This window comes from Lutra lutra, chromosome 8 (assembly GCF_902655055.1).
Source record: "Lutra lutra chromosome 8, mLutLut1.2, whole genome shotgun sequence".
Classification (NCBI taxonomy): domain Eukaryota; kingdom Metazoa; phylum Chordata; class Mammalia; order Carnivora; family Mustelidae; genus Lutra; species Lutra lutra.
In genome coordinates this window covers 59,416,234-59,443,506 of record NC_062285.1, presented here as the reverse complement: position 1 = coordinate 59,443,506, position 27,273 = coordinate 59,416,234, and the positions used below count along the sequence as shown (strand labels likewise).

The 27,273-nt window shown below is 40.7% G+C and overlaps 1 protein-coding gene across 1 annotated transcript in view; it reads left to right on the top strand.

Moving 5' to 3' along the window:
- The window catches only part of TEX49 (testis expressed 49), a 30,684-nt gene that overhangs the window by 2,589 nt on the left and 822 nt on the right, over window positions 1-27,273 (top strand). Inside the window, exons 2-3 of the mRNA XM_047740600.1 lie at window positions 24,297-24,419; window positions 26,932-27,076. Of these exons, the coding sequence (XP_047596556.1) occupies window positions 24,297-24,419; window positions 26,932-27,076 (268 nt within the window). The remainder of the gene's footprint in view (window positions 1-24,296; window positions 24,420-26,931; window positions 27,077-27,273) is intronic.

Below are 27,273 nucleotides of genomic sequence, written 5' to 3'. Positions count from 1 at the left end.
GTTGGTTCAAAAAACTTAGTAATATGAAGCTATCTATTTAGTATACGTGCTGCCGAAACGAGCACTGAAGCTATCTATTTAGTATGTACTGCATGCCAGGCATTGTGCTGAACATTCCACATGCATGATTCCATTTAATTCTCTCAACATGTCTGTGAGGTAGGTATTACTAGTCCCTTTTTACCAATAAGGAAACTGAGGCTCAAACAGGTTAACTTATTTACACAAGGTCAGTGATAGAGCCAGAATTTTACTCTAAATTTTCAAACACATATTGCTTGCGCTCATTTTTAAACAGTAATGGGAACAAATGACACAGATCTTTTGCTGTGAATGGGCCACTATACAAGTGATTGATGATCAGCCTTTCTTGGAAAATCTGTTAACTCCTAAACCCTGAATTTGAATGTCAGGTGGGCTTTATGTAAAGTTGTTCACTATTCCCTAATAGGTGGTCTCAAGATTCCCAGGAGCCCACCATTCACTGGAGCTGAATGAGTGGTAACTTTTTGCTCAGCTAATGAGCAGAGTTGTTGACTTGGGAACTCTTCCATGGAGTCAGTGCTTTGTAACCTTCTCTCATACCCCTGGACAACTTCCGTAGAAAGTTAAAATTCTCTAGCCTTAGAGTGGTATTCTGCGAGCATGGGGGAAAGAACTGGGTGGGTTCCTCCTCCTCTCTTTTAGTCTCTCTCATACACACATATGCACACACATCACAGAGTCATTATTACATGGTCTATTGCATGCAGATATCAAAACAATTGTTTGGTGTTTTCTCTGTTTAAAACTCAAACTTTGCTGGAGTTGTTGGTGAAACCAGGGGTAGAAGTTTATCCACATCTTATTGCTCCATAGAAAACTAGGAAGTTTCACTTCTGGGACAAGAATTTAGTGAGGGGCGCCTGGGTGGCTCAGTGGGTTAAGCTGCTGCCTTCGGCTCAGGTCATGATCTCAGGGTCCTGGGATCGAGTTCCGCATCGGGCTCTCTGCTCAGCAAGAAGCCTGCTTCCCTCTCTCTCTCTGCCTGCCTCTCTGTCTACTTGTGATCTCTCTCTGTCAAATAAATAAATAAAATCTTTAAAAAAAAAAAAGAATTTAGTGAAACCACCGTTTGACAAGGCAACTAGTACACTGATTCCATTTTTCCAGGAGGCGTCTTGAACTAAATATGGTCCATCTGACCCTGGAGTGTGGATAACCTAATCAACACCCATGAACTTGAGACTACCAATTACAGATCCCTGGTATAAACCTGCTAATAGATAACAAGCTAGCAAGTTCAGATCAATTAATAAGTGCTATATAATGTAAGTTGAATATAATCACAGTTGACCCTTGAACAATATAGGGATTAGGGGCGCTGACACCCCCCAACAAAGTCAAAAATCTGCATATAACTTTTGACTTCCCAAAACTTAACTACTAATAACCTGTTGACCAGAAGTTTTACCGAGAACATAGGTTGTCCAATTAATACCTATTTTGTATATTTATTATATATTGTGTTCTTACAGTAAAGGTAGAGAAAAGAATGTTATTAAGGAAATCTTTAGAGCAGGCACCTAGGTGGCTCAGTCAGGAAATCCTGGGATTGAGCCCTGTGTCAGGCTCCCCACTCAACAGCAATTCTGCTTCTCCCTCTCCCTCTGCCTCTCCCCCACATTTGTGCTCTCTCTCCCTCCCTCTCTGAAATAAAATCTTTCCAAAAAAATTTGAAAATCCTAAGAGAAATTACATTTATAATATTTAATTTCCTTTTGTTTAGTGTATTAAAAACATCCATGTAGGGACACCTCAGTGGCTCTGTCATTTAAGTGTTTGCCTTTGCTCAGGTCAGGATCCCAGGGTCATGGGATCGAGTCCCACATCGGACTCCTTGCTCAGTGGGGAGCCTGCTTCTCCCTTTCTCTCTCTCTGACAAAAAAAAAAAAAAAAAAAAGTATTGTTTTATTTTAAAATTTTGGTTTTATTTTAAAAACAAAAAGGCATTCTTTGGGAGATTGCCCAACTGTATCTTCAAATTTTCTGTGTCCCATGCAGTTCAAAACTATGTTGTTCAAGGGTCAGTTGGACTGTAGACTCTTAGACAAATAACTGGTCAAAGATTACATTGTAAATTGGGAAATCAAGAAAAGATACATACCTTATACATTTTAGTTTCACTTAATGCATGTGACTGTAGATTCACCAATTTTTTTGATATGGTGCCAATTCCACATCTTTGAAAATGTGTCTGTTGATGAGTGCCATGGCCTTGTTTGCCCCCATAGTGCATCATGTATAATTTCCATTTGGGTCTGTTTAAAGTGGAGTCAAGCATTTGCAAAGCAAACTTATTTTATGATTTTTGTATTTTTAAAAACTTTTAGTTATCTTCCTCATGTCTAATCAAAAACATTTAAAGTTTTCTATGTAATTCTTGGGGCACCTGGGTGGCTCAGTTGGCTAAGCATCTGACTCTTGGTTTTGGCTCAGGTGGTGATCTCAGGGTCATGGGATCAAGCCCCATATTAGGCTCTGTGCTCAGAACAGAATCCGCTTGTCCCTTTCCCTCCCCCTCTGCCTCTTTTCCTGGACATGTATACACGCTTTTTCTCTCTCGCTAAAATAAATAAATCTTTAAAAAAGAGTAATCTTTGTAATTCCTTTTCAAAGCAATATTAAATGCAATAATGCTTAAGAGCTTATAATGAAAATGAGTCTTCTACCCCAGTCCTTTCACCTCCACTCTACAGAGACAAATTTTCAACTTTATAGTTGTTTCTTTGGTACTTAACCTTCCTACTTCTAAGCAAAATGCTCATATGATATGTATTGATTTATCCATTTTTGACCATTATATATTGCCTTCCTGAGCTCAATCCCATTATGACCTGAGCCGAAGGCAGACACTTAACCAACTGAGCCACCCAGGTGCCCTAAAGAATTTAGTTTTCTTATGCCATACCCTGTGCTTCTCCTCTCCCACCCTGATTTTCGTCATATCATATCATAGTACCCTGATATAGTCATATCACAGTTTTAGGTTTGTGGTAGGCAAAATTCTAAGAATGACCCACAGTGAACTTTGCCTCTATATGATCCCCTCCTCTTTGGATGTATGTGGAACCTCTGAATATTATGGATACCATGCTCCTTGATTGTTACTTTATATGGAGAAAGGGAGATTATCTGAGTGGGCCTAATCTAAACACATAAGCCCTTTAAAAGCAGCATTTTCTCCAGCTAGCCCAAAAGAAGGATTCAGAGATTGGAAGCATGAGTGAAATTTAACACATCATTGCTGGCTTTGAAGATGGAGGGGGCCACATGCCAAAGAATGTGGGTGGCATTTAGGAGCTGAGAGTGGCCTGGCTGACAGCCAACAAGGGCTCAGCCCTATAACTGGAAGAAACAGAATTCTGCCAACAACCTGAATAAGCCTGAAAATAGATTCTTCTTTAGACCCTCCACATAAGACCCCAACCCAAACCAACACCTTAATTTCAGCATTAGGAGACTGAGCAGAGGACCCAATCAAACCTGCCCAGAATTCTGACTTAACGAAACTGTGAGGTAATAATGTTTCAAGCCACTAAGTCTGTGATGCATCAATAAAACATGAATAAAAGTTAAAATCAAGTCTTGTAGTGCTAAAAACTGTTCACTGATGGGGCACCTGGGTAGCTCAGTCAGTTAAGTTTCTGACTCTTGGTTTTAGCTCAGGTCATGATCTCAGGGTCATGAAATCAAGCCCAGTGTCGGGCTCCACATTCAATGTGGACTCTGCTTGAGATTCTCTGCCTCTCTCTCTAAAATAAATAGATAAAATCTTTTTTTTTAAAGATTTTATTTATTTATTTGACAGAGAGATCACAAGTAGGCAGAGAGGCAGGCAGAGAGAGAGGAGGAAGCAGGCTCCCTGCCGAGCAGAGAGCCCGATGCAGGGCTCGATCCCAGGACTCTGAGATCATGACCTGAGCCGAAGGCAGCGGCTTAACCCACTGAGCCACCCAGGCGCCCCAGATAAAATCTTTTTAAAAAATGTTTCACTGTTAGGCCAAATAATGTCACTATGATAACTTTTGTTCAACCTTTTGCTTACCCCTAGAGTTAGGAATTGCCACCATTTTTCATTTGCTTGGTTCTTGATATATTTACTATTTGAGAGAGAGAGAGAGAGAAAGCATGTGTGAGAGAGGGCATGAGAGGGGAGAAGGTCAGAGGGAGCTGGGAGCCTAATGTGGGTCTTGATCTTGGGACTCCGGGACCATAACCCCAGGCAGAAGGCAGTCGCTCAACCAAATGAGCCACCCAATTACCCCTTGATATATTTATTATTACTTTTTTCCCAAATATTTCAACAGCTCTGTCAAATGCCCAATATATTTTTTTCAATCCCTCAAAACAATAAATTCATTCTATTTTTATTCCTAACTGCCACTCACCTACTCCATCTAGACTGTTCACTCTCTAAGCCTGGGGAATAGCTCTTGTCCATAGAGCTTGCCTCTCTCCAAGGTTTTATTTCCTATTTCCTGGAACCATGTTTTCTTTCTTGGTTTACTCCCCCCCTTTCCTGGAATATATCCTTGAATAACTTTCTAAGAATGTATAGGAGGTATATTTTTGAAGCCAAAATGGTTTTATTCTACCCTCACACTTGATTGTCAGTTTTTCCAGATGTGAAATTCTAGGTTGAAAATTCTCATTTTCTGAGAATTTTGAAGGTATGTCTTTATTGTCCTCCAGCTTCCAGTTGAGTTCTTTTGTATGTGACTTATTTCTCTCTGGAAGCTTCTAGTTTTTTGTTGTTCCTTGATGTTCTGAAATTTCTTAATGATGGAATTTGCTGTAGGTCTTTTTTCATACATTGCAATAGGTACTACATGAAGTTTTTCAATCTGGAAATTTGTGCTCTTCATTTCTGAGAAATTTCCTCTAATGTTTATTTATTTATTCTCTATTTTCTCTCTCTTGTCTTTTTGGAATTTCTAGGGACACCTGTGTGGCTCAGTCGGTTAAGCGTCTGCCTTCTGCTCAGGTCATGATGTCAGGGTCCTGGGATCAAGTCCCACCTCAGTCTCCTTCCTCAGCAGGGAGCCTGCTTCTCCCTCTGCCTGCTGCCCCCTCTGCTTGTGCTCTTTCTGTTGCTGTCTCTTTCTCTCTCTGGCAAATAATAAAATCTTAAAAAAAAAAAAAAAAACTTTTGTTTTGTCAGCTACAAAGCCTGAGATGATCCTCTAACTTAACTAATATTTCTCTTTATTTTCTTTGGGTTAAAAAAAAAAGGAATTCTTTGGGAGATTGCCCAACTGTATCTTCAGACTTTCTGGGTTAATTATCTATTGCTATGTAACAAAGTATCCTAAAACAAAGGCTTAAAAAACATTTATTACCTCACAGTTTCTGTGAATCAAGAATCCAAGGAACAGCTTAGCTAGGTAGTTCTGGCTCAGGGTTTCTTATGTGGTTGAAAACAGGATGTTAGCAGGAGTTTCAGTCATCTGATGGCTGGAGGCCTCCGTTCCTCTCTGACTGTTGACAAGACACCTGTTTCATACCACATGGGCCTCTCCATAAGCTGCTTCAGTGTTCTCACATGTTAACTAACTTCAGAGCAGATGATCCAAGAGAGAAGGAAGCCACAATGCCTTTTTATGACCTAGTCTCAGAAGTGACTATCACTTCCACCTTATTCTGTTTGTTTAAAGAGAGTCACTAAATGCAGCCCACACTCGAAGGGGAAATAAGCTCTCCTTCTTCAAGAAATATCTAAGAAGTTGTAGATATATGTGAAAAACACCACACCTTTGTATCAGAACATTTTATTTTGGTTACTTTAAGTTCCAAGGGCCATTTTTGGTCCTCTGGCTTTTCTTGTCCGTACCTTTTCTCTTTTCTTGTCCACACCTTTTCTCTTTTCTTCATGAATATTGTACTTTATTTGAAGTTCCGTTCCCTGCATTAGCTCTGTCTCCTTTGTGCTCTTTTTCCTATGAATTTATTTTGGTTTCCTCCTCATGATGACTATTGTCAAACAACTGGTGATCCTCGGCTCTCCATTATAATTTAAGAGTGAGGAACTAAAAGCTGTGTGTGTGGGAGTCCATTGTGGGCATCACTGGGAGTTTTCCTCTGGATATCTACAATTTTTCCGGGGAAGGATCCTATAATTGTTTCTCTGGGGATTGGTTAGATGCTTGTCTGCTAGCATACTATGACCAGGACAGGAGAAGGTAGTATTGAGAGTCACACTTTTAAGGATCCCAGTTTTCACTTAATCATCAGATTTGTAGTCTTGCACCACATGCCATCCCTCACAGTGAATCCTAACTAGGAGTGCAGTGCCTGTTTGATTCAGTGCCTCCAAAGAAATACTTTTTTTCAGTTTTATTGAGATGTAATTGACAGATAACATCGTGTAAATTTAAGGTGTATAACATGTTGATTTCATATACTTATATGTTACAAAATGATTAACACCATAGTATTAGCTAACACCTCCATCTCATCACATAATTACGCTTCTCTTTTTTTTTAACCTTTTCTTTTTTGTGCTAAGAACATTTAAGATCTCTTTTAGCACCTTTCAAATATATAAAATATATAAATATATCAAATATATTAAATATATATATATATATATATTCAAATATATAATCATTGTGCTGTATATTAGATCCCCAGAACTTACTCATCTTAAACTGGAAATTGGTACCTTTTGACCAACATTTCTTCATTTCCCCCATCCCACAATCCTTAGTAACCACCATTCTACTCTGTTTCTGTGAGTTCACAGCTTTGTTAGATTCCACATATGAGATCAAACAGTATTTGTCTGTCTTTGTCCAACTTACCTGACTTAGCATAATGCCTTCAGGATCCATCCCTGTTGTTGCAAATGGCAGGATTTCCTTCTTTCTTTGGCTAAGTAATGTTTCACTGTGTATATATACCATGTCTCCTTTATTCATTAATCCACTAACAGACACTTAAGTTTCTACATCTTGGCTATTATGAATAATGCTGGAATGAAAATGAGAGTGAAGATAATGCTCCAAGATCTTGTTTTCATTTCCTTTGGATATATAACCAGAAATGGGATTGCTGGACAGCAATTGTCTACTTGTGCTACATGTTCTGTAGACAGAGTTTCAATATTCACCTTCCTGTTCTCAGACCTATTCTTTACTCATGCCTTCTCTGGTACCTGTTACTTTATAAGGTTTGGACCTCTCAGATGAATTAGCCCAATTCTAGTTCTATCCTCCACTGCAGAAACTTAAATTAGAACTTTTTCTATTCTGAAAGGTTAATTACTACCCCTCTGTCCACTTTCTGTTTTCCAAAATATATTTCTCCTGAAATGCATCATCTGCTCTTGTATCCTTGCTCTCCCTCTCTTTGCCCTTGAAGGTTAATGCCATTGTTGTTATTTTGGTGTCATTTTAGCAAATTTGGGAGAAGAAGGAAACTTCCATGGTCTGTCATTTTTTAAAACCTTTATTTGGTGATATAATTTCAAAATTATAGAAAAGATGTAAGATTAGTACAAAGAAATTCCCTACACTGTATATCTAAATTAGCCAATTGTATTTAGCCACATTTACTTTCCCTCACTCTCTCATTCTCTCTCTCCAAATATATAATTTATATATATATTATAATAAAAACATATCAACAGATATATTTCAACAGATATATTTCTCATCTAGTTGAGAATAAATTGTTCATATTATATCCCTTTACTCCCAAATATTTCAGTTTGTATTTCTTTAGAATAAGAACATTTTCTTATGGGCCATTTCCTTATACCACACATGAAAATAGACTCAAAATGGATGAAGGACCTCAATGTGAGAAAGGAATCCATCAAAATCCTTGAGGAGAACACGGGAAGCAACCTCTTCGACCTCAGCCACAGTAACTTATTTCTAGGAACATCGCCAAAGGCAAGGGAAGCAAGGGCAAAAATGAACTATTGGGACTTCATCAAGATCGAAAGCTTCTGCACAGCAAAGGAAACAGTTAACAAAACCAAAAGACAACTGACAGAATGGGAAAAGATATTTGCAAACGACATATCAGATAAAGTGCTAGTATCCAAAATCTATAAAGAACTTATCAAAATCAACATCCAAAGAACAAATAATCCAATCAAGAAATGGGCAGAGGACATGAACAAACATTTCTGCAAAGAAGACATCCAGATGGCCAACAGATACATGAAAAAGTGCTCCACATCAGTTGGCATCAGGGAAATACAAATCAAAACCACAATGAGATACCACCTCACACCAGTCAGAATGGCTAAAATTAACAAGTCAGGAAATGACAGATGCTGGCGAGGATGCGGAGAAAGGGGAACCCTCCTACACTGTTGGTGGGAATGCAAGCTGGTGCAACCACTCTGGAAAATAGTATGGAGGTTCCTCAAAAAGTTGAAAATAGAGCTACCCTAAGACCCAGTAATTGCACTACTGGGTATTTACCATAAAGATACCAATGTAGTGATCCGAAGGGGCACGTGCACCTGAATGTTTATAGCAGCAATGTCCACAATAGCCAAACTATGGAAAGAACCTAGATGTCCATCAACAGATGAGTGGATAATGAAGATGTGGTATATATATACAATGGAATACTATGCAGCCATCAAAAGAAATGAAATCTTGCCATTTGTAACAACGTGGATGGAACTAGAGGGTATTATGCTTAGCGAAATAAGTCAATCGGAGAAAGACAATTATCATATGATCTCCCTGATATGAGGAAGTTGAGAGGCAACGTGGGGGGCTTGGGGGGTAGGAAAAGAATAAATGAAACAAGATGGGATCAGGAGGGACACAAACTGTAAGAGACTCTTAATCTCACAAAACAAACTGAGGGTTGCCAGGGGGAAGGGGGTAGGGAGAGGGTGGTGGGGTTATGGACATTGGGGAAGGTATGTGCTATGAAGTGTATAAACCTGGCGATTCACAGACCTATACCCCTGGGGCTAATAATACATTATATGTTAATAAAAAAAAATTTTTTAAGAACATTTTCTTAGATAACAACCCACAATATAGGTATTAAACTCAGCAAATTTTAATAGTGATTCAACACTATTATCTAATTATCTATAGTCTACATTACAATTTTGCCAGTGTCCCATTAACGTCCTTTAGAGCAAAACTTTTCCTTTCAGGATCTGATTAAGGATCAGTATTGCATTGCATTTAGTTGGCATGTCTCTTTAGTCTGCTTTAATCTGGAAAAATTCCTGTGTTCCTTTGTGTTTCATGACATTGACATTTTAAAATAGTACATACAAGACATTTTATAGAATTTTCTGTAATATGGGTTTGTCTGATGTTCATAATCAGATTGGTATAAATATTTTTGGCAGGAATAAGCAGCATTATGTCTTCAGTAGGTCCCATCAGGAGGCTCATAATATCAACTTGTCCATTACTGGTGATATTAACATGGGGCTTTGGATTAAGGTGGTGTTTGCCAGTTTTCTCCACTGTCAAGTTGTTATTTTTGTGTTGCAATTTGTCAAGTTACTATTTTTGTTTTGTAATTTGTAATCATTTCCAGGAAGATACTTGAAAAAATGCAAATACCCTATTTTTCATCATATTTTTACCCACTAGTTTTAGTATCTATTGATGGTTCTGAGTGATATTATTTCTTCGACAGCTGCAAAATGCTAATTTTCTAACTCAAATCTATTTTAACTCAAGGTTTACAGTAATTTGTTACATTTTGAGTTTTTCTAAAACATTCAACTTAGTTTTTATACAAATCACTGCTCTTTTTTTTTTTTAACAATTTATTTATTGATTTGCCAGAGAGAGACACAGCAAGAGAGGGAACACAAGCAGGGGGAGTGGCAGAAAGAGAAGCAGGCTCCCTGCTGAACAGACAGCCCAATGTGGGCTCCATCCGGGGACCCTGGGATCATGACCTGAGTGGAAGACAGATGCTTAATGACTGAGCCACCCAGGCGCCCCTCACTGCTCTTTTTTAACACTAATCTATTAGTTTAATATTTCTTTAAATTGCAAAATTGTAATTACAGAGTAACCCAGTATAAATTTGGGGGGGGGGGAACTCTGCTGACTCTTGGTAACCATGCAGTTTAATTTGTCAGAGCAGAAGTATGCAGATATGCTGAAGAGTAGCTCTCAGCTGCAGCTGAAATGTTGCAGGAATCTTTTAATGTTTTTCAGAGGAAATGAACATTAATTAACCTAGCAAGCTTATTCAGTGGGGCTTCTACTATTTATAATATTGAGCTGTTCACATTTAATGTTCTAAAATCCGTCAAGAAATTAAAGCATTTATTTTTAATTAAAGCATCTTAAAGAATTAATTACTAAGAGAAACTTAGATAACCTTGTCCTGGACCAAGTTGGAGATTCCTGAATGTTTTCAAATTCAGTGTGTGAGTTAGGATTTGGAGAGGGATAAATTTGAGAACCCTTTCCAGATGCAATTTAGATTCTTAGAATTCTTTGTGCTGACCTATCATCCAAATGTAATGGTTCCTGGCAAAAATTGACAAGATTTCCTGAATTTCAGGAAATGCACAGGACCCAGAATAAAAAATAAATAAATAAAGTCTTTTAAAAACAAAACAAAACAAAACAAAAGGAGTGCCTGGGTGGCTCAGTCAGTTAAGCAGCTGCCTTCACCTCAGGTCATGATGGCAGGGTCCTGGGATGGAGCTCCGCATCTGGCTCCCTGCTTAGCAGAGAGCCTGCTTCTCCCTCTCCCTCTGCCTACTTGTGCTCTCTCTCGCTGTCAAATAAGTAAATAAAATCTTCAAAAAAAAAAAAAAAAAGCCAATCTTTTTTTTTTCAGAATTGTATTCTGTTAAAAAAAAAAAATCTTGAAAAATAACAGTGTTGGAAGATACACTTCCCAATTTCAAATTTACTACAAAGCTACAGTAATCAAGACAGTGTGGTACTAGCATAAGAATTGACATATATAGGGGCGCCTGGGTGGCTCAGTGGTTAAGCGTCTGCCTTCGGCTCAGGTCATGATCCCAGAGTTCTGGGATCGAGCCCGGCATCAGGCTTCCTGCTCGGTGGGAAGCCTACTTCTCCCTCCTCCCTCTCCCCCTGCTTGTGTTCCATCTCTCGCTGTGTCTCTCTCTGTCACATAAATAAATAAAATCTTTTTAAAAAAATTGACATATATAAACAGGTCATTGGAATAGAATTGAGAGTCTAGAAATAAACCCTTACACTTATGGTCAATAGACTTTAAACAGGAATGCCTTGGGGGCTCAGTCAGTTAAGTGTCTGCCTTCGGCTCAGGTCATAATCCCAGGATTCTGGGATCAAGTCTTGCATAGGGCTCCTTGCTTGACAGAGAGCCTGCTTCTCCCTCTGCCTCTGCCTGCCACTCCCCCTGCTTGTGCTCTCTGTCCAACAAATAAATAAATTTTTAAAAAAGAATGCCAAGACAATCTAATAGGAAAAGAATTGTTTTTTCAACAAATGGTGCTACAAAAACTGGAAATTGACATGCAAAAGAATGAAATTTGACCCCACATCACACCATGTACAAAAGTTAACTTAAAATGGATCATAGACATAAATGTAAGAGCTAAAGCTGTTTAAAACTGTTACAAGGAAAATCTTCATGACCTTACATTAGGAAGTGGTTTGTAAGATATGACACCAAAAGCCTAAGTGACAGAAAGATAGATAAATTGAATTTCATAAAAATTACAGACTTTGTGCTTCAAAGAACACTATGAACAAAATGAAAAGTTTGTGGGGTCTTTTTTTTTGGGGGGGGTAAATGTTTGGATTATAAGACATTTAAAATAATTAAGTATGGGACGCCTAGTTGGCTCAGTCACTTAAGCTCCTGACTCTTGATTTTGTCTCAGGTCATGAACTAAGGGTCATGAGATCAAGCCCCCCACCTCAAGCCCCGTGCTGGGCTCTGCACTCAGCAGGGAATCTGTTTGAGATTCTCTCTCTCCTCCCCTACTCTCTAAAATAAATAGATCTTTTAAAAAAATAAAGTGTAAACCCATGTTAAATCAATTATCACAAGAGAAAAATTTACTAAACAGATGCTTGGGGAAAAGGCTTTGTGTGCAATATTCATAGGGAATTTTTTCAAAATTTTGAGACATATGTTAATACATCATTCCTTTTTTTTTTTTTTAATATTTTATTTATTTGACAGAGAGAAACACAGCTAGAGAGGAAACACAAGCAGAGGGAGTGGAAGAGAGAGAAGCAGGCTTCCCGCTGAGCAGGAAGCCCTATGCGGGGTTCAATCCCAGGACCCTGGGATCATGACCTGAGCCCAAGGCAGATGCTTAAGGACTGAGCCATCCAGTCACCCCAACATTATTCCATTTTTAAAAGCACAAAAAACAATGAAAATAATTCTGTCATACTAACACAAAACTGATAAAGTAACATAAAACATACTATAGAATATATTACAAAAGAGGAACCCATAAACTAATGTAAGTATAAATGGACAAATCCCACTATCAGATCAAATTCAAGAATATATTAAAGATAATCATCTACCATCAAGTAGGACTTATTCCAGGAATATGATGACTTAATATTGGAAGAGATTAATATAATACATAATATCTATGTCACATTAACTCACTAGAAACTAGAAAGGCATTTGGGTGTTTTGGGTTTTTTAAGAGAGAGCACACAAGCTGTGGGGTGGAGGGGGCACGAGGGACCTGAGCCAAAATCAAGAGTCAAGACACTCAACAGACTGAGCCATCCAGGCTCCCTTGCACATGCTATTTAAAAACAAAACAAAACAAAACAAAAAAACGAAAAAAAAAAAAAAAACACTTTGTAGGGACACCTGGGTGGCTCAGTCAGTTGAGCGTCTGTCTTCAGCTCAGGTCATGATCTCAAGATCCTGGGATCAGTCCCATATCAGGCTCCTTGCTCAGCAGCAAAGCCTGCTTCTCCCTCTGCCTGGCACTCCTCCTGCTTGTGCTCTCTCTCTCCCTCTGACAAATAAATAAATAAAATCTTAAAAAAAAAAAACTTTGTAAATTAAGAATAAAATCATAAGGACCTCCCACTTCACATCATACATAAAAATAAATTGCAGATGGATTAAAGGGGTAAATATATAAAACAAAACTATAGAAATATTAGAGGAAAACAATATTTTTACAATCTTAGGGTGGTTTTGGAAAACTTTCTTCATAGGACATAAAACCAGGAAGCCTAAAAAGATTGACAATTTGTACTAAATAAAAAATTGTAAATTGTATAACAAAAGACATTACAAAGTTAAAAGGCAAAAAAGATACTGAAAGAAAATATTAACCATATAAGGGTGTGTGTATATATGAATACATATATATATATACATATCCTCATGTATATAATTCATATACATAATACTACTCAGAATATATAAAAACCTCCGAAGTAAGGTACCAATCCAGATTCCCCTTCTCATCCAACATCGGACATTTATTTATTAGGAACTGACTATGTCAAGTGCTGTGTTAAGCACTGGAAATACAACAGTGACTAACAGACGGTAAATCAGTAAACAAACAGGATTCACAGATTATAACAAGTACTGGGAAGGAAATATGGGGAGGGCAATGCAATAGATCAGAAGTTATATGTTGAACAAAGGGCCATACTCAACCTGCAGTGTTCAAAAATTAGGAGATTTGGGGGCACCTGCATGGCTCAGTTGGTTAAGCAACTGCCTTCGGCTCAGGTCATGATCCTGGAATCCCTGGATTAAGTCCGGCATCAGGCTCCCTGCTCAACAGGGAGTCTGCTTCTCCCTCTAACCCCTCCCCTCTTGTGCTCTCTCTCTCTCTCAAATAAATCAATAATAAATAAATAAATAAATAAATGCATGAATGAATAAATATTAGGAGATTTTATATAAAACCCACATGTGTGACTCCTTAGAAAGATTAGAACTGGTCACACTGGCCCTAAATTCTTACATAACCACAAACAGCGAAATAGCAGCTTCCCCTTTAGACGGTGTTTCTTACTGAGTTTGCTTTACTCATAAACATCATCTGCCTGGCTCTTACAGGCAAGTGAATTTGCAGATCCCAAAATGGAGAGTAACTAGGTAAGCCCCACTTAAAACAGAGTAATCCTGGAGGTAATGTTTGAGCTACACCCTGGAGAATGAGAATGACCCAGCCATGCATAGAGCTGAGGCTAGAGCTTTATCTTCATAGCAAATTTTAAAATCTAGATGCAACTCAATGCCAAAACTGTGGCAAAGCACCTGCAACCCCCACTTTGATCAGAGACTGCTTTCACTGCATCCCAGTCAGAAGCCTGAAACCCATCTCCCACTTCTGAAAAGCCATTTTAATCATGGACATCCTGAAGTATCTGTGCATTCTGCCCATTGTTCTTGACCTCATAACGAAAGGAAACTTGGAACAGTATTTCTGGTACTACTACCCTTTCCACAAAGACATTCAGGCAATGTGGTTGCCCTCTGCCAAGTTTGGCTTCCAACATGTCATTCAGATTTCTACCTAAAATTCCATTCAATAGTAATTATATTCTATTTCCTTGAAGACTTTTGTGCTGCCCCAGAGCTGGAGTCTAGGCCCACACGGCCAAGATCTGGGGCACAAAGACTGACTCTAGGAGCTCAGAATAAGGCTATGAAACTTCAGGAAATTGGAGTGTTGAGCTCCAGGGAAACCTGTCAAGACAAAGATTCATGTATTTGGCTCTCTACCTAAGACATTTAGTCATCTTAGAATAATTAGTACCATAACCACAAGTCTCAGGTGGGCACTCAGGACTGCCTGACGATCCTATTATAGTTCTCTGGTCACTCTTCTACTCAAGGCAATTATTTCACATATCTCCCTGAGTCTCTAAAACCCCTCTCCTGTCCTCACTCTGAGCTAATAACTTCCTTGCTTCTTATTTCACTGAGAAAATAGAAGCAATCAGAAGAGACTTTCCATCATCCCATCTAACATTCCACTGCATCTATAACTTTCCTCTGGCGCAGTGAATAAAATGACTCCATTTGTGCACTGGATCTGATCCCTTCTCACCTACTCAAGGATTTTGCTTCTGAAATTATGCCCTTCTCCCTCAGTTTTTCCTCCTCCTAAATCATTTCCATCAGTATACAAATGTGCTGTAACATTTTCTATCTGGGAAGAAAAAAGAAGAAAGGGAGGACCCCCCCCCCTTGACATTTAAACTATTCTTCCCATTTCTTTCTCTATTCTCTCCCCCTTCCCACCCTTATTATACCACAACTTCTAGAAAGTTGGAGTTTGCACTCATCAAGTAGAGAAAAATAACCATGCTGACAAGCCTCACTAATGATCACTAAACTCAGGTGGGCCTTTATGGCTGCCCAGAAGTCAGACATTTCCTAGTTCCATGCATTCTTTCACTTTCCAGGAGGTCTCCTCATACCTTCTCTTTCCTCAGACCTCCAGTGTCCTCAATCCTCACTTCCAGGTAATGACATGCTCTTTTTTTTTTTTTTTTTTTAAAGATTTTGTTTGTTTGTTTGAGAGACTGAGCCAGAGAGAGAGCACCACCAGGAGGGGCAGAGGAAGTGGGAGAAGCTTACTCTTCACTGAGCAGGGAGCACAAGGCTACCTGGGGCTCCATCCTAGGACTCCTGAATCATGACCTGAGCCCAAAGCGGACACTTCACCAACTGAGCCACCAAGGTGCCCCAACTTGCTTTCTACTTCATAGTTTTCATTGTGAAAACAGAAGAAATTAGAAGATTATTTCTATATCCTCTTACAAACCATATCTACCCATCTATCTGTATCTGTGCCCACATGTCTAATTAAATGAATGAACAGTCCACACACCTATTGAAGCCAACAGCTCCACCTCTGCATCAGATCCCATCTTTTTGCCGAATCAAGGACACTACTACTCCAATATTATTTGTACACTCTTCAATCAATTTTTCCATCTCTGACCATTCTTATCTGCATACATGCGTGCTACAATTTCTTTCATCTTAAACAAAGCCCTACATTTCCTATTTCCCTGCCCCCTATACAGAAAAATCCCTCAAAAGACAAAGTTGTTGTCTCCATTTCGTCTCCTCCCAGTCTCTTGAACTCATGCCTGTCAGGCTGTTGCCCCAGTCACTCCACTGAAACTACTACTATCTGGTCACCAGTGCTCATACTCACTTACCAGGTTGCTAAGCTCTTAGCTCTCATCTTGTTCAGCAGATCAACACAAAGGTACAACAGATTTCAGATTGTTCTGACTCCTGCTACTGCTGAGGTTGCTTGCAGTATATGGTTAGCTAGGAGAGGTTTGGGCCTGTGGGCCACTATTATGGGGAGCTTGCCTCATACATTTCTGTTTCAGAACTGGTTTGTGAAATTAACCAGGAGGGGGCAGGAAGAGTACCAGTAAAATACAGCATTCTGTTCGGCTCCTAGCATATACGCCTTGCTTGACCCAGTCTTCCTAATCCCAATGGCTAAATCCATTAATTCAAGGAACTCACAGTTCCTAATTCTGCTCACCCTTAGTTCCACAATCCAAACGACCTTGCAGGACTCTGATTTGTAATCCACACTTGTCTTCAGAATGATTCTCTGGCTGATTTCACCTTGTCAACACATTCACTCAACTGGCTTCAAGGCACTTGAGCCTGTTCTCCATGCTCAGATTAGCCACAATCTTAACCTTACCCTTCAAGCTAGGGCTTTAACAGCAACCATAAAAATGAACTTATTAATATTAACACTTTTTCATTCTTAACACGATAACGATATTTTAAATCATGCACAATTTTTCTTTGAAGGAAGATAGGGGTTTTTTTTTTCCTCCTAGTAGGCGTGAGTATATTAACTTTCTACTCAACGGGGCCCACTCAAGCTTTTCTTATTATCATCATAATGAAAACTCATGGAGGTGAGTCAACACATGTAACCAAATATTCTACAAGTCTCTGCCTCCTTCCTTTTTTTTTTCCCCCTTCTATGATAAAGAACCAAAATAGGAAAAAAAAAAAAAAGAGGGAAACAGAGTGTGGAGAGCATACTTTGGTCTATCCTTGACTTCATAAACTCAGGTTTATCAGGTACCCAAAGTTGTTCAGATTCAGGGGGCTAACCCACACTAAGCAAATTCAGACTGCCTCAGTTTCCTTGCCTGTAAATGGGGATAATAATGCCTTATAGATTTGTTGTGGAGATTAAATGAAATCATGTATGTAATGCACCTAAGACTTAGCACATAAAACTGTACAATAGATAATTGCATGAAAAGTTATAGAACATAATGTATAAGTTACTATATACATGTGGAATATATACCTTTCCTATGACAGAAATAGTCTTGTCCCCTTCTCAAGACATACTGGCCAGGATAGGATACCTGGAGAGCAATATTTTTAACAAATTTCCTTGAGAAGCAACAAATACTGGCTGACTTCAAAGGATTTTTTATCCAGTTATAGCTATCCACAGAAGAGCACCCCTGACCAGTGACCAGAACTCACATGTCCACCAATCATAGATTCCTCCCCTCCCAGACTTATCTTTCCTGATTGTTAATACTGATGAGCCCCACAGGTTCAGTCCAGCTTCCAGAGTTTGTTCACCTTATGCCTTGGTCTCTTGAATGTCTAAGGTTCTCTTCTCTGTCCTGCCCTGAGGAACTTGGCCCTATATCTGTCCTTTCCTTTGCAGACTCTATCTCGCCACCTGCTTTGAACTCTGCTTTCCAGTCTAAGCTTCATACCTAGACAGTCCTCTTGGTCCACATTTTTGTGGTCTTGATTTCAGACAAATTAACTCTTATTTGGCCCTTTGCTGAGACAATTCCCTTCCCCTGTTACATGAAAACCCTAGGTGAGGGTAAACCTCGTCATAACACAAATCTACACACTTGGGACATTTCCCACTGATAAGTGTCTCAGAGGCAAGTTGGTGGTGGTGATAGGAAAAGATTATGCTTGTTTTTGTCTTGAAACAAATGACATTTCCCTACCAGACTCTAGCAAAAGCCCTCTAGCCACAGACACAATGATGTCCAAGCTCCACACATCTTCCTCCACTGCTGCTTTTGTCATTCCTCTTCCCGGGAACTCATGGAGTTGCTCTTGAAGTTCTAAATGAATCTCTTCAAAGAAAGACTAAGTCTCAAGTATATGGTAATGTGGTAAAAGTTGAGCATGTCTCACTTGCGTTCTCATTTTCTGGATCCTCTCAGAAGATATAATAGATGGTTTTCCCCACTATGACTGGAATGTTCTTTGCTCAGTCTTCTAGGTTTTCTGATCTCGCCCAACGACCTGTTTGGTGACCACCTGTTAGGAAACAGCTGAGGATGCCATTCTTAGGCTCCAGCAGAGGGCACTGTAGTTCTGGCTTTTCAAACATGAGCAGGAAAGGCACAATTCAGCCCAGAATGAACTGGCCAAAGCCCCTAAGCCCCTCTGATTTTCCAAACGGGGGTAAACCTACTGAAGTTATAGACATGGACCCTGGAGCGCCTGGGTGGCTCAGTCACTTAAACAGTTGCCTTTTGTTCAGGTCATGATCCCAGGGTCCTGGGAGCAATTCCTGTGCCCGGTTCCTTGCTCGACAGGGAGTCTGCTTCTCCCACACCCACTCCCCCTGCTTGTGTGTGTATTTGCTCTCTGTCTCTGTCAAATAAATAAATAAAATCTTAAAAAAAAAAAAAGAAGGAATTGTATCTTGGGAACAACCCATATGTCTTGTAGCTGCTACAGACCCATCATCCCTATCTGCCTGAAACTAGAGAAGACACTCAAGATACTCATAGCTTCAATCTGCCAAAGTCTAAGGTGTAGGCACCTCTAAGATGGGTGACTACGTCTATATAGCAGCAAATAGGCCACTTTTTCATGGAGGCTCAGACTTTCCTCACTGGTTTTCCCTACTGGGAGCGGTCCAGTCTACTGCAGAGTGGCCCACCGGGTTCAGTCCTCTCTGTTGCACCAGTGCTGGACATTGGAAATGACACTCCACATTTCAGTGGAGTTTGAGGAGGCAGGGATCTGCTTCTGGAACAAGGTAATGGGTATCATGTGCCCCATCCAATTCGAGGCTGCTTCTAGGGTGAGCAGGCCCCTTTGACAGGACCTCCAAGGAGTTGCACACAAGGGATTCTAGCAAGAGGCTAAGTTCTATCAGTTTATGTTTTCCCATAGTCCTTTGTCTTGCCTGGAAGCCCTGATTAGATGATTTCAAGAACAGGTTAGGGTGGTGTTTAAGACCATGGGTTCTGGAGCCAAACTGCTTGAGTTAAATTCATGTCTCTGTCATATGCTAGTTTAGTGAACTTGGGCAAATCACTAAACTCTGGGACTCTGTTTCCCTATTTGTAAAATAAGATAATAATAGAACCTATCTTTTTTTAAAAAAAGATTTTATTTATTTGACAGAGATCACAAGTAGCCAGAGAGGGAGGCAGAGAGAGAGGAGGAAGCAGGCTCCCCATGGAGCAGAGGCACCTGGTGCCCTAATGCGGAGCTCGACCCCAGGACCCTGGGATCATGACCTGAGCAGAAGGCAGAGGCTTTAACCCACTGAGCCACCCAGGTGCCCCTAGTACCTACCTTTTATAGCTGTGCTGAATGCATTCACTAAGTGTTAGCTTGGTTTATCATTACCATCTCTAGAAGATCCAGGTAGCCCCTTGTACATCAACAGTCTGCAGCCAACACTAAATTCTCTGTTATCCCATGCCCCATCTACTTCCTGTGTTCAGAATCCCGAACAAGTACACCACTTTGAGGAAGGTATTTTTGGACGTGGAGGTAAAGGAACTGCCCCCATATATAAAATGTGCCCTGGTTCCCTGGGCTCATGCTCATGTCCACTTCCTCCCAATGCACTGACAATTTCCTTGTGTCTGGAAAGACAATAAATGCAAGATAGGCTTCCAAACACATTTCAGCAAATTTCACTCTATTATTGCTCCAGCCAACTTCAAGGGATTGATGCCCAGCATCTAATAGGAAATCCTAGATAGGAGTCATTTTTTATGTACAATACTGCATTTTCTCTCAAACTGATCTTGTGTGAATTTCTAGTTAGGGTGGTAATAATCTGCTTGCAGCCACACCACCTTGCAAGTAATGTGTGTTAGATATTATCACCATTATGTACTAGGCATTTGAAACAGCCAGGCAAGTATTCTAACATTGAAGTCAGAATTCTGGGAGCCATTGAGGTAGACCCATTCCAAAAATTCAACCTGAAAACATCAAGGCCTGTTAGTCCCACTTACAACTAACCAGAGAACAGGCCCATTAGTGGATAAGGATGATTTTGCAACTGCCCCAGTGGTCCTAGGAAGCCTGTAGTATTGACAAATCTGTGATGTTAATTTGAGTGGAAGATCCACCCAAGTACTTCTGCACCACCCCAATGTCCTTCATAGTACATCCAAAGTAGTAGATGTGGTCTTATGGCAACTCCCAATTTATGGCCCAGTTCTAGAAGAAACTGTCAGGGCCCTTAGTATCTACTTATCACTGAAAACTACGTGGAGCATGGTACTGGCTGGGTGGATGGAGAATCTCTCTTACACTACCCACAAAATGATGAGTTCATCTACCTTGCCACAGTGTAGTTTGCTTATCAAGAACTCATTGCCTCCCCCTACCCAGAACATGCTCACTCACAGTAGCTGTAGCATGATTCTTCCCTACAGCTCACCACCCTTCACCCCAAGTGGCTTCCAAAACTTGGCAGCTGGGAGAAACTATGGGTTACCAAAAATATCTTCTAGCTTGCCAAAAATCAACCCAAAGTGTCCCAACTGGTGCTTGATTCAGGAGGAAGGCATCCAAATGGGTGATACTGCCCAGCACACCTCCAAGTACATAGTAACCATTTATATGGAAAGCTGGGAGCCTACCACTTAGAAACTGAGATAATAGAGAACATCACTCAGCTGTACCCTCACAGTCTGAGGCCTCAGGACCAGATAAAGAGCTCGTACAATTATCTGCACCCAGACCAGTAATTACTCGCAGTCAAGGTCCCATTGCCCACAAGGAATATGCTCTTACTCTTTCTCCTCAGAACATATCTACTTGGCCACACTCATTCTGGCACCCCCCACCTTGCCCAAAGTCAAATGACACTGCTTCTGGGAACTGGCCCCTCATTGCTGTAACCTGTGATGAAGTACAGATCAGCCCCCAGATTCAGTTCAGGCTTCCAGAACTCTATATTCTGGCACCTGTCCAAATCTTCAGCTGTCAAAGGAGGGGTTTCAAACAGTGCTCCACTCTGGCAGGATCATTCTCAAAGAATGGGGTGCAAAAGTGGGGAAGGAGGGACAGAAAAGAATAGGTGGGGTCAAGCCAGAATGAAGGGAAAAGCAGGAGCTGGGGAAATACTCTAGAAGAGAGGCATCCCTGTTCACCAGAGGTGAGTCTGTGATCGAAACAATTTCCAGAGAACAGCAAACTTGGCCCAATTCCTGACAAGCTCAGGATTCTGAGATGCAAGTCAAATCTAGCCTGCTGAAGCAGAACATGAATTTATTGAAAGAATATTGGTGGGATAACATCAAAGTAAACGACTCTGTGAGGCAAAGGAAACAAAATGAAAAGGCAGCCTACCAAATGGGAGAAAAGAGTTGCAAACCATATTTGATAAAGGACTAATATCCAAAATACATGAGAAACTCCTCTAACTCAAAAAACTGGTTAAAAATTGGCATAAGATCTGAGTAGACGTTTCTTCACAGAAGACACATGTATTGCCAACAGACATATTAAAAGATACTCAACATCACTAACCTTCAGGGAAATTAGAACCACAGTGAGATACCACCTCACACCTGTAAAAGTGGCTATTGTTTAAAAAAAAAAAAAGATAACATGTTGGTGAGGATGTAGAGAAAATGGGGAACCTTTGTACTCTATTGATGGGAACGTACACTGGTGCAGCCACTATGGAAAACAGTATGGAGGTTCCTCAAAAAAGTAAAAGTAAATCCTATTTCTGGATATGTATCCAAAGGAGTTGAAATTACGATCTCAAAGAGATCTCTGCACTTCCATGTTCATTGCAGCATTATTCACAGTAGCCAAGACATGGAAGCAACATAATGTCCATCCGTGCACACATGGATAAAGAAATGGGGTATACACACACACACACACACACACACACACACACACCATGGAACATTATTCATCCTTAAAATTAAGAAAGAAGTCCTGCTATTTGCATCAACATGGTGAACCTGGAAGACATGCTAGGTGAAATAAGGAAGACAAAGACAGACAAATACTATGTCACCTTTTATATGAAGAATCTAAAGTAATCACACTTGTAGAAGCAGAGAATAGAATGGTGGCTGCCAGATGTTCATGGGGAGGAAAACATGGAGGGGCAGTAGTCAAAGGGTACAAAGTCTCAGTTACATAAGATGAATAAATCCTAGAGATCTGCTGTATATTAGAGAACCTATAGTTAATACTGCATTATATACTTAAAAATTCCTAAGAGCACAGATCTTCTGTTAAATGTCCTTATCACAAAATTAATAATAATAAAGATGGTGGGAGGAAATTTTTGGAGGGGACAGATGTTTATGACCTAAATTGTGGTGATGGTTTCACAGGTATATACTTACCTCCAAATTCATTAAGCTATACGTATTAAATACAACTACTTGTATGTCAATCTTACAATAAATTAGTTTGTTTTTTTTTTTTTTTAAGAATATTGGGAAGTACATAAAAGCTGTAAGAGGAACAGAGAAGCAAGTTTGGTGGACAGTAACCAGAATCCTGCTGCAGACCTGGTTGGGCGTAGACACTGCTGTGTTCAGTACCGTGGCAGGCACTGTTGCTGCCAAGGACCCCAGGCTCTGAATGTGCTGCTAGAAATAAAATGCAGCCTCACTGCTACAACTTCCCATTAGTAGAAAAAGACTCTATATAGCCCCTGCTTCTTTGCAACCTTCCACTTTGATTCAGAATCTGAAGCAGGCGGGTTTGGCTTAGCCAAAAGTCTTTGGCCATGCCAAGGGAGCTGCAAGGGAGCCTGGCGTCTTAGTCCATCTGGGCTGTTGTCACAGAATGTCATAGACTGGGTAGCTTGTAAACAACAAAGGTTTATTTCTCACAGCTCTGGAGGCAGGGAGTCTGAGATCGGTGAGCCAGCGTGGTCCAGTGAGCGCCCTCTTTCATGTAGCAGACTTCTCATTGTGCCCTCATGTGGTGGGAAGAGTGACCGAGCTCTCTGAGACCTCTTTTATAAGGACACTAATTTCATTCATAAGGGCTCTACCCTGTGACCTAATCACTCCCTAAAAGCCCTACTTCCAAATACTGTCACCTTGGGAACTGGGTTTTCAATATACAAATTTAGGGAGAATACAAACATTCCAATCTGGGTAAGGAAGCTTGGTCTTTTCAGCCTCCATAGTGAGATTCCAGTTCTGCTTCGGCGGGGATACCCAAATCCCCATAAGAATGGTAGGTCTAGGGGCACCTGGATGGCTCAGTCAGTTAAGTGTCTGCCTCTGGCTCGGGTCATGATCTCCGGGTCCTGGAACCAAGTCCTGCATTGGGCTCCCTGCACAGTGGGGAGTCTGCTGCTTCCTTTCCCTCTGCCCCTCCCCCCATTCATTCTCTCTCTCAAATAAATAAAATCTTAAAAAAAAAAAAAAAAAAAAGAATGCTAGGTCTACACTGCCCTGCTCTACCTTTGCTTAACTTACCCTACTCTGTACTAAACTTTTCAAGCCCCCTCTCCACTTTGCCTCCCACTAGTCAGGCTCCAACTCAATAGCAAGCTGAAACCTCTCTACAGCTTCTATCTTCTACACACTTGCTATCCTGCTGCCTGAAATGCTCTTCCTGATACCACTATGTCCCATGGACTCCTCCTTATCCTCCAAGACTTAGCTAAAACATAACTTCCCCTATTAGACCAATTAAAGTTCTGCAAATATGCCAATTCCAGGGAATGAGTGTCCATCCAGATAAATTACCTTTTTTACCGGCACTAACCCTAAGTATCTGTTAATATCCTGATTCCGGTAGGAGGCCACTCAAAACCCAGGAGTCGGAGAGGAGCAAGGGAATGGTGAGGGAGGTCTCATGATCACTGGGTTCTCCCTCCCCCACTCCTTCCTGACACAGGCATTGTAATTTTACATCTGAGATCCTAAGATCAGATTTGAGTGGCTAGGAGAGATCCCTGCCTTGTGCCTGGTTGGCAAGGAGACTAGAGACTCAGAAAATCAAATAGCCCCATTTGCTAACTACTTATAACAAGTCTGCTCTTGTTTCAGACCAGAAGGAACTGGCGCCAACTAGGCTTCCCCCTATTATCCCAGAAGATGGGAATTATTCTGTGCACCAGAATAGCCACACAAGGTACCACGAAGCTGTAAAGAAGGTGTTGTTAAAGACATGTAAGTATTGAGCCTGGGCAGCTCCATCAGTTAAACTTCTCCCTTTGGCTCAGGTCATGATCTGGGGATCCCTGCTTGGTGGAAAGCCTGGTTCTGCCTCTGCCCCTCCCCCACTTCTCTCTCTCTCTCTCTCTCTCTCTCTCTCTCTCTCTCTCACGCATGCACGCGCACACTCTCAAATAAATAAACTCTTAAAAAATTAAAGACATGAAAATATCTTAGAGTGGGCACCATGCTAGGGGCAGAATAGATATGCCTGGGTTTGTAAAGAACAACTGGGCAGTGATGGGGCATGGTTATAGGGGAGGGGGAAAAACAGCCCAGAAGGGAGACTGAGAAAAGGAGGGTGAAAGTAGACTTCAATGGTGGAGTGAGGAAGATAAAAGAAAAATTGAATCAGATTTGGAAGCAGAAGCTCCGTATTGGAGTCCCTAGTTCTGCCTCTTTTAAGTGTCTTACTTTGGGTAGCCACATACCTTCTGTTAATCTGCTTTCTCATTCATTAAGAAAAAGAAAAAATGCCCCCTCTACCAATCTTAAAGAATTGTTGTGAGGATCCCAACAAAATGAGATAGTTTAGGACAGTACTTTTTACATTATGTGCTATGCCTGTGAGGAGTGGTAGACCAAGCACTGGCTTTGGAATTTGAACTGAGTTTAAACTCCAAATAGTGTGACCTTGGGCAAGTCCCTTTAACCACTTAACTTCTCTGAACCACCTGAAAATGGGAATCACACTCCAGCATTGTTGTGAAAGTTAGAGAAAATGTACATTTAAAAAAGCATCTAGGACTACTGATGTATGCAACAACTTCTAGGAATCTTCAGGAAGTTATGCTATGCAGAGAATATAAATATATGAATTTATATAACATTGTTGGGGTTTTTTTAGATTATTTATTTATTTATTTATTTGACAGAGAGACACAGCGAGAGAGGGAACACAAGCAGGGGGAATGGGAGAGGGAGAAGCAGGCTTCCTGCTGAGCAGGGAGCCCGATGTGAGGCTCGGTCCCAGGATCCTGAGATCATGACCTGAGCCAAAGGCAGATGCTCAATGACTGAGCCACCCAGGCGTCCCCAGAATTTATATAACATTCTTAAAATGACATAATTATAGAAATGAAGAATACCAAACAGGGGCTAGGAGGACATGGCTATAAAAGGGCAACTCCTGGGGCACCTGGGTGGCTCAGTTGGTTAAGTGTCTGCCTTCCACTCAGGTCCCTATCCCGGGGTCCTGGGATCAAGCCCCGCATCGGGCTCCCCACTCAACGGGAAGCCTGCTCCTCCCTCTCCCTCTGCCTGCTGCTCTCCCTACCTGTGCTCTGTCAAATAAATAAATAAAATCTTTAAATGCGGGGACCAACTCCCTTTCTTTGTTGGGGGAAATTGGGTAAGGCGTACACCGGATATGTGTATCATTTCTCACAACTATGTGTGAATCCATAATTATCTCAAAATTAAGGTTTAATTTAAAAACTAAGATATTTTCAGAAATTTAAAAATACATATGGGTGGAGTATCTAAGAGTTACTCCTAATAGCAAATTGTTTTTAAGAGCTTATCAATCAACAGGGAAACAACTAAGTCAGAAATGTGCTACCTACTCAATGGTATATTACAGATTTTTTTAAAATGATGATTATAAAGACTATATAGCCAGGATATTAGGCTATAATTCTAAGTTTAAAGAATATACATATTTTAGGGTGCCTGGGTGGCTCAGTGGGTTAAGCCACTGCCTTTAGCTCAGGTCATGATCTCAGGGTCCTGGGATCAAGTCCCACATCGGGCTCTCTGCTCAGCAGGGAGCCTGCTTCCCTTCCTCTCTCTCTGCCTGCCTCTCTGCCTACTTGTGATCTCTCTCTCTCAAATAAATAAATAATAAAAATCTTTAAAAAAAAAAAAGAATATACATATTTTATACAATGGTATAATTAGATTTATCCACATCAAGAATAAAAACACCAAAAATCTACGTAAGTCTGATACTATTTTAAAATCTTAAGAACACCAAATACATTTAGAACATGATAGGCACTGGATAAATGAATCTACTAGCAGTATCTACAGATGAGGTGGTATCATTGCTTGGTTTCAGAGAATTACCAGAATGAGCAAAGGAAGGTATTTTTTCAGAGAAGGGGGAAGGGAAAGAGGATGATTAAGCCTGGGGGTAGGGAGTAGGGGAAGCCAGTAGAGTAGACCCATCTTGCACATTTCCCAAGCAAGCTGACCACCCGCTTTTCTACCATCTTACTAGCACTTGGGGAAGCTCTCTTGCAGATAGGCTTAGTAGAAGCAGGAAGAACCAAGATTGATTCAACTGACCACAAAGGGTGTGAGATGCTGGAATCCGGAAGTGAAGCTGGGTGTGGTGGCCAGAGTCCCAGGACTTCTCAGCACCTGATCAAGTCCAGTTGCTTGGTTGGGCTTGTGCTGCCGTGAGGCACTAAAGGGAGAAAGAACTTGAAGATACTGGATAACCTGTCCTTCCCCAACCATTTAGTCCCCAATCAGGTCTTCAGAGTCCCCTTGACTGATGCTCAGAATTTCAGCTTCTGGCGGTCCCATGATGCAGGCGTGTGCCCAGAGGAAACCATGCCATGGATCCGAAGCCCCCGCCACTGCCTCATCAAAAGCCCAATGACCAGGTTAGGCTGGGATGGGCGAGGGTGAGGAGACTAAGGGAAGTCCTCCCTCCCTTCACTGAAATCCTTAGAGACTGTCTCAGCTCTTCTCAGGGAATAGAAGACAAAGTTTGGGTCTTACCAGGGATAGCTGGCCCCAGAATCCAGCGTTCAAAGGAGTTAAAGATCTGTTTGTATCTTTGTGTTTCACCTTGTGGATG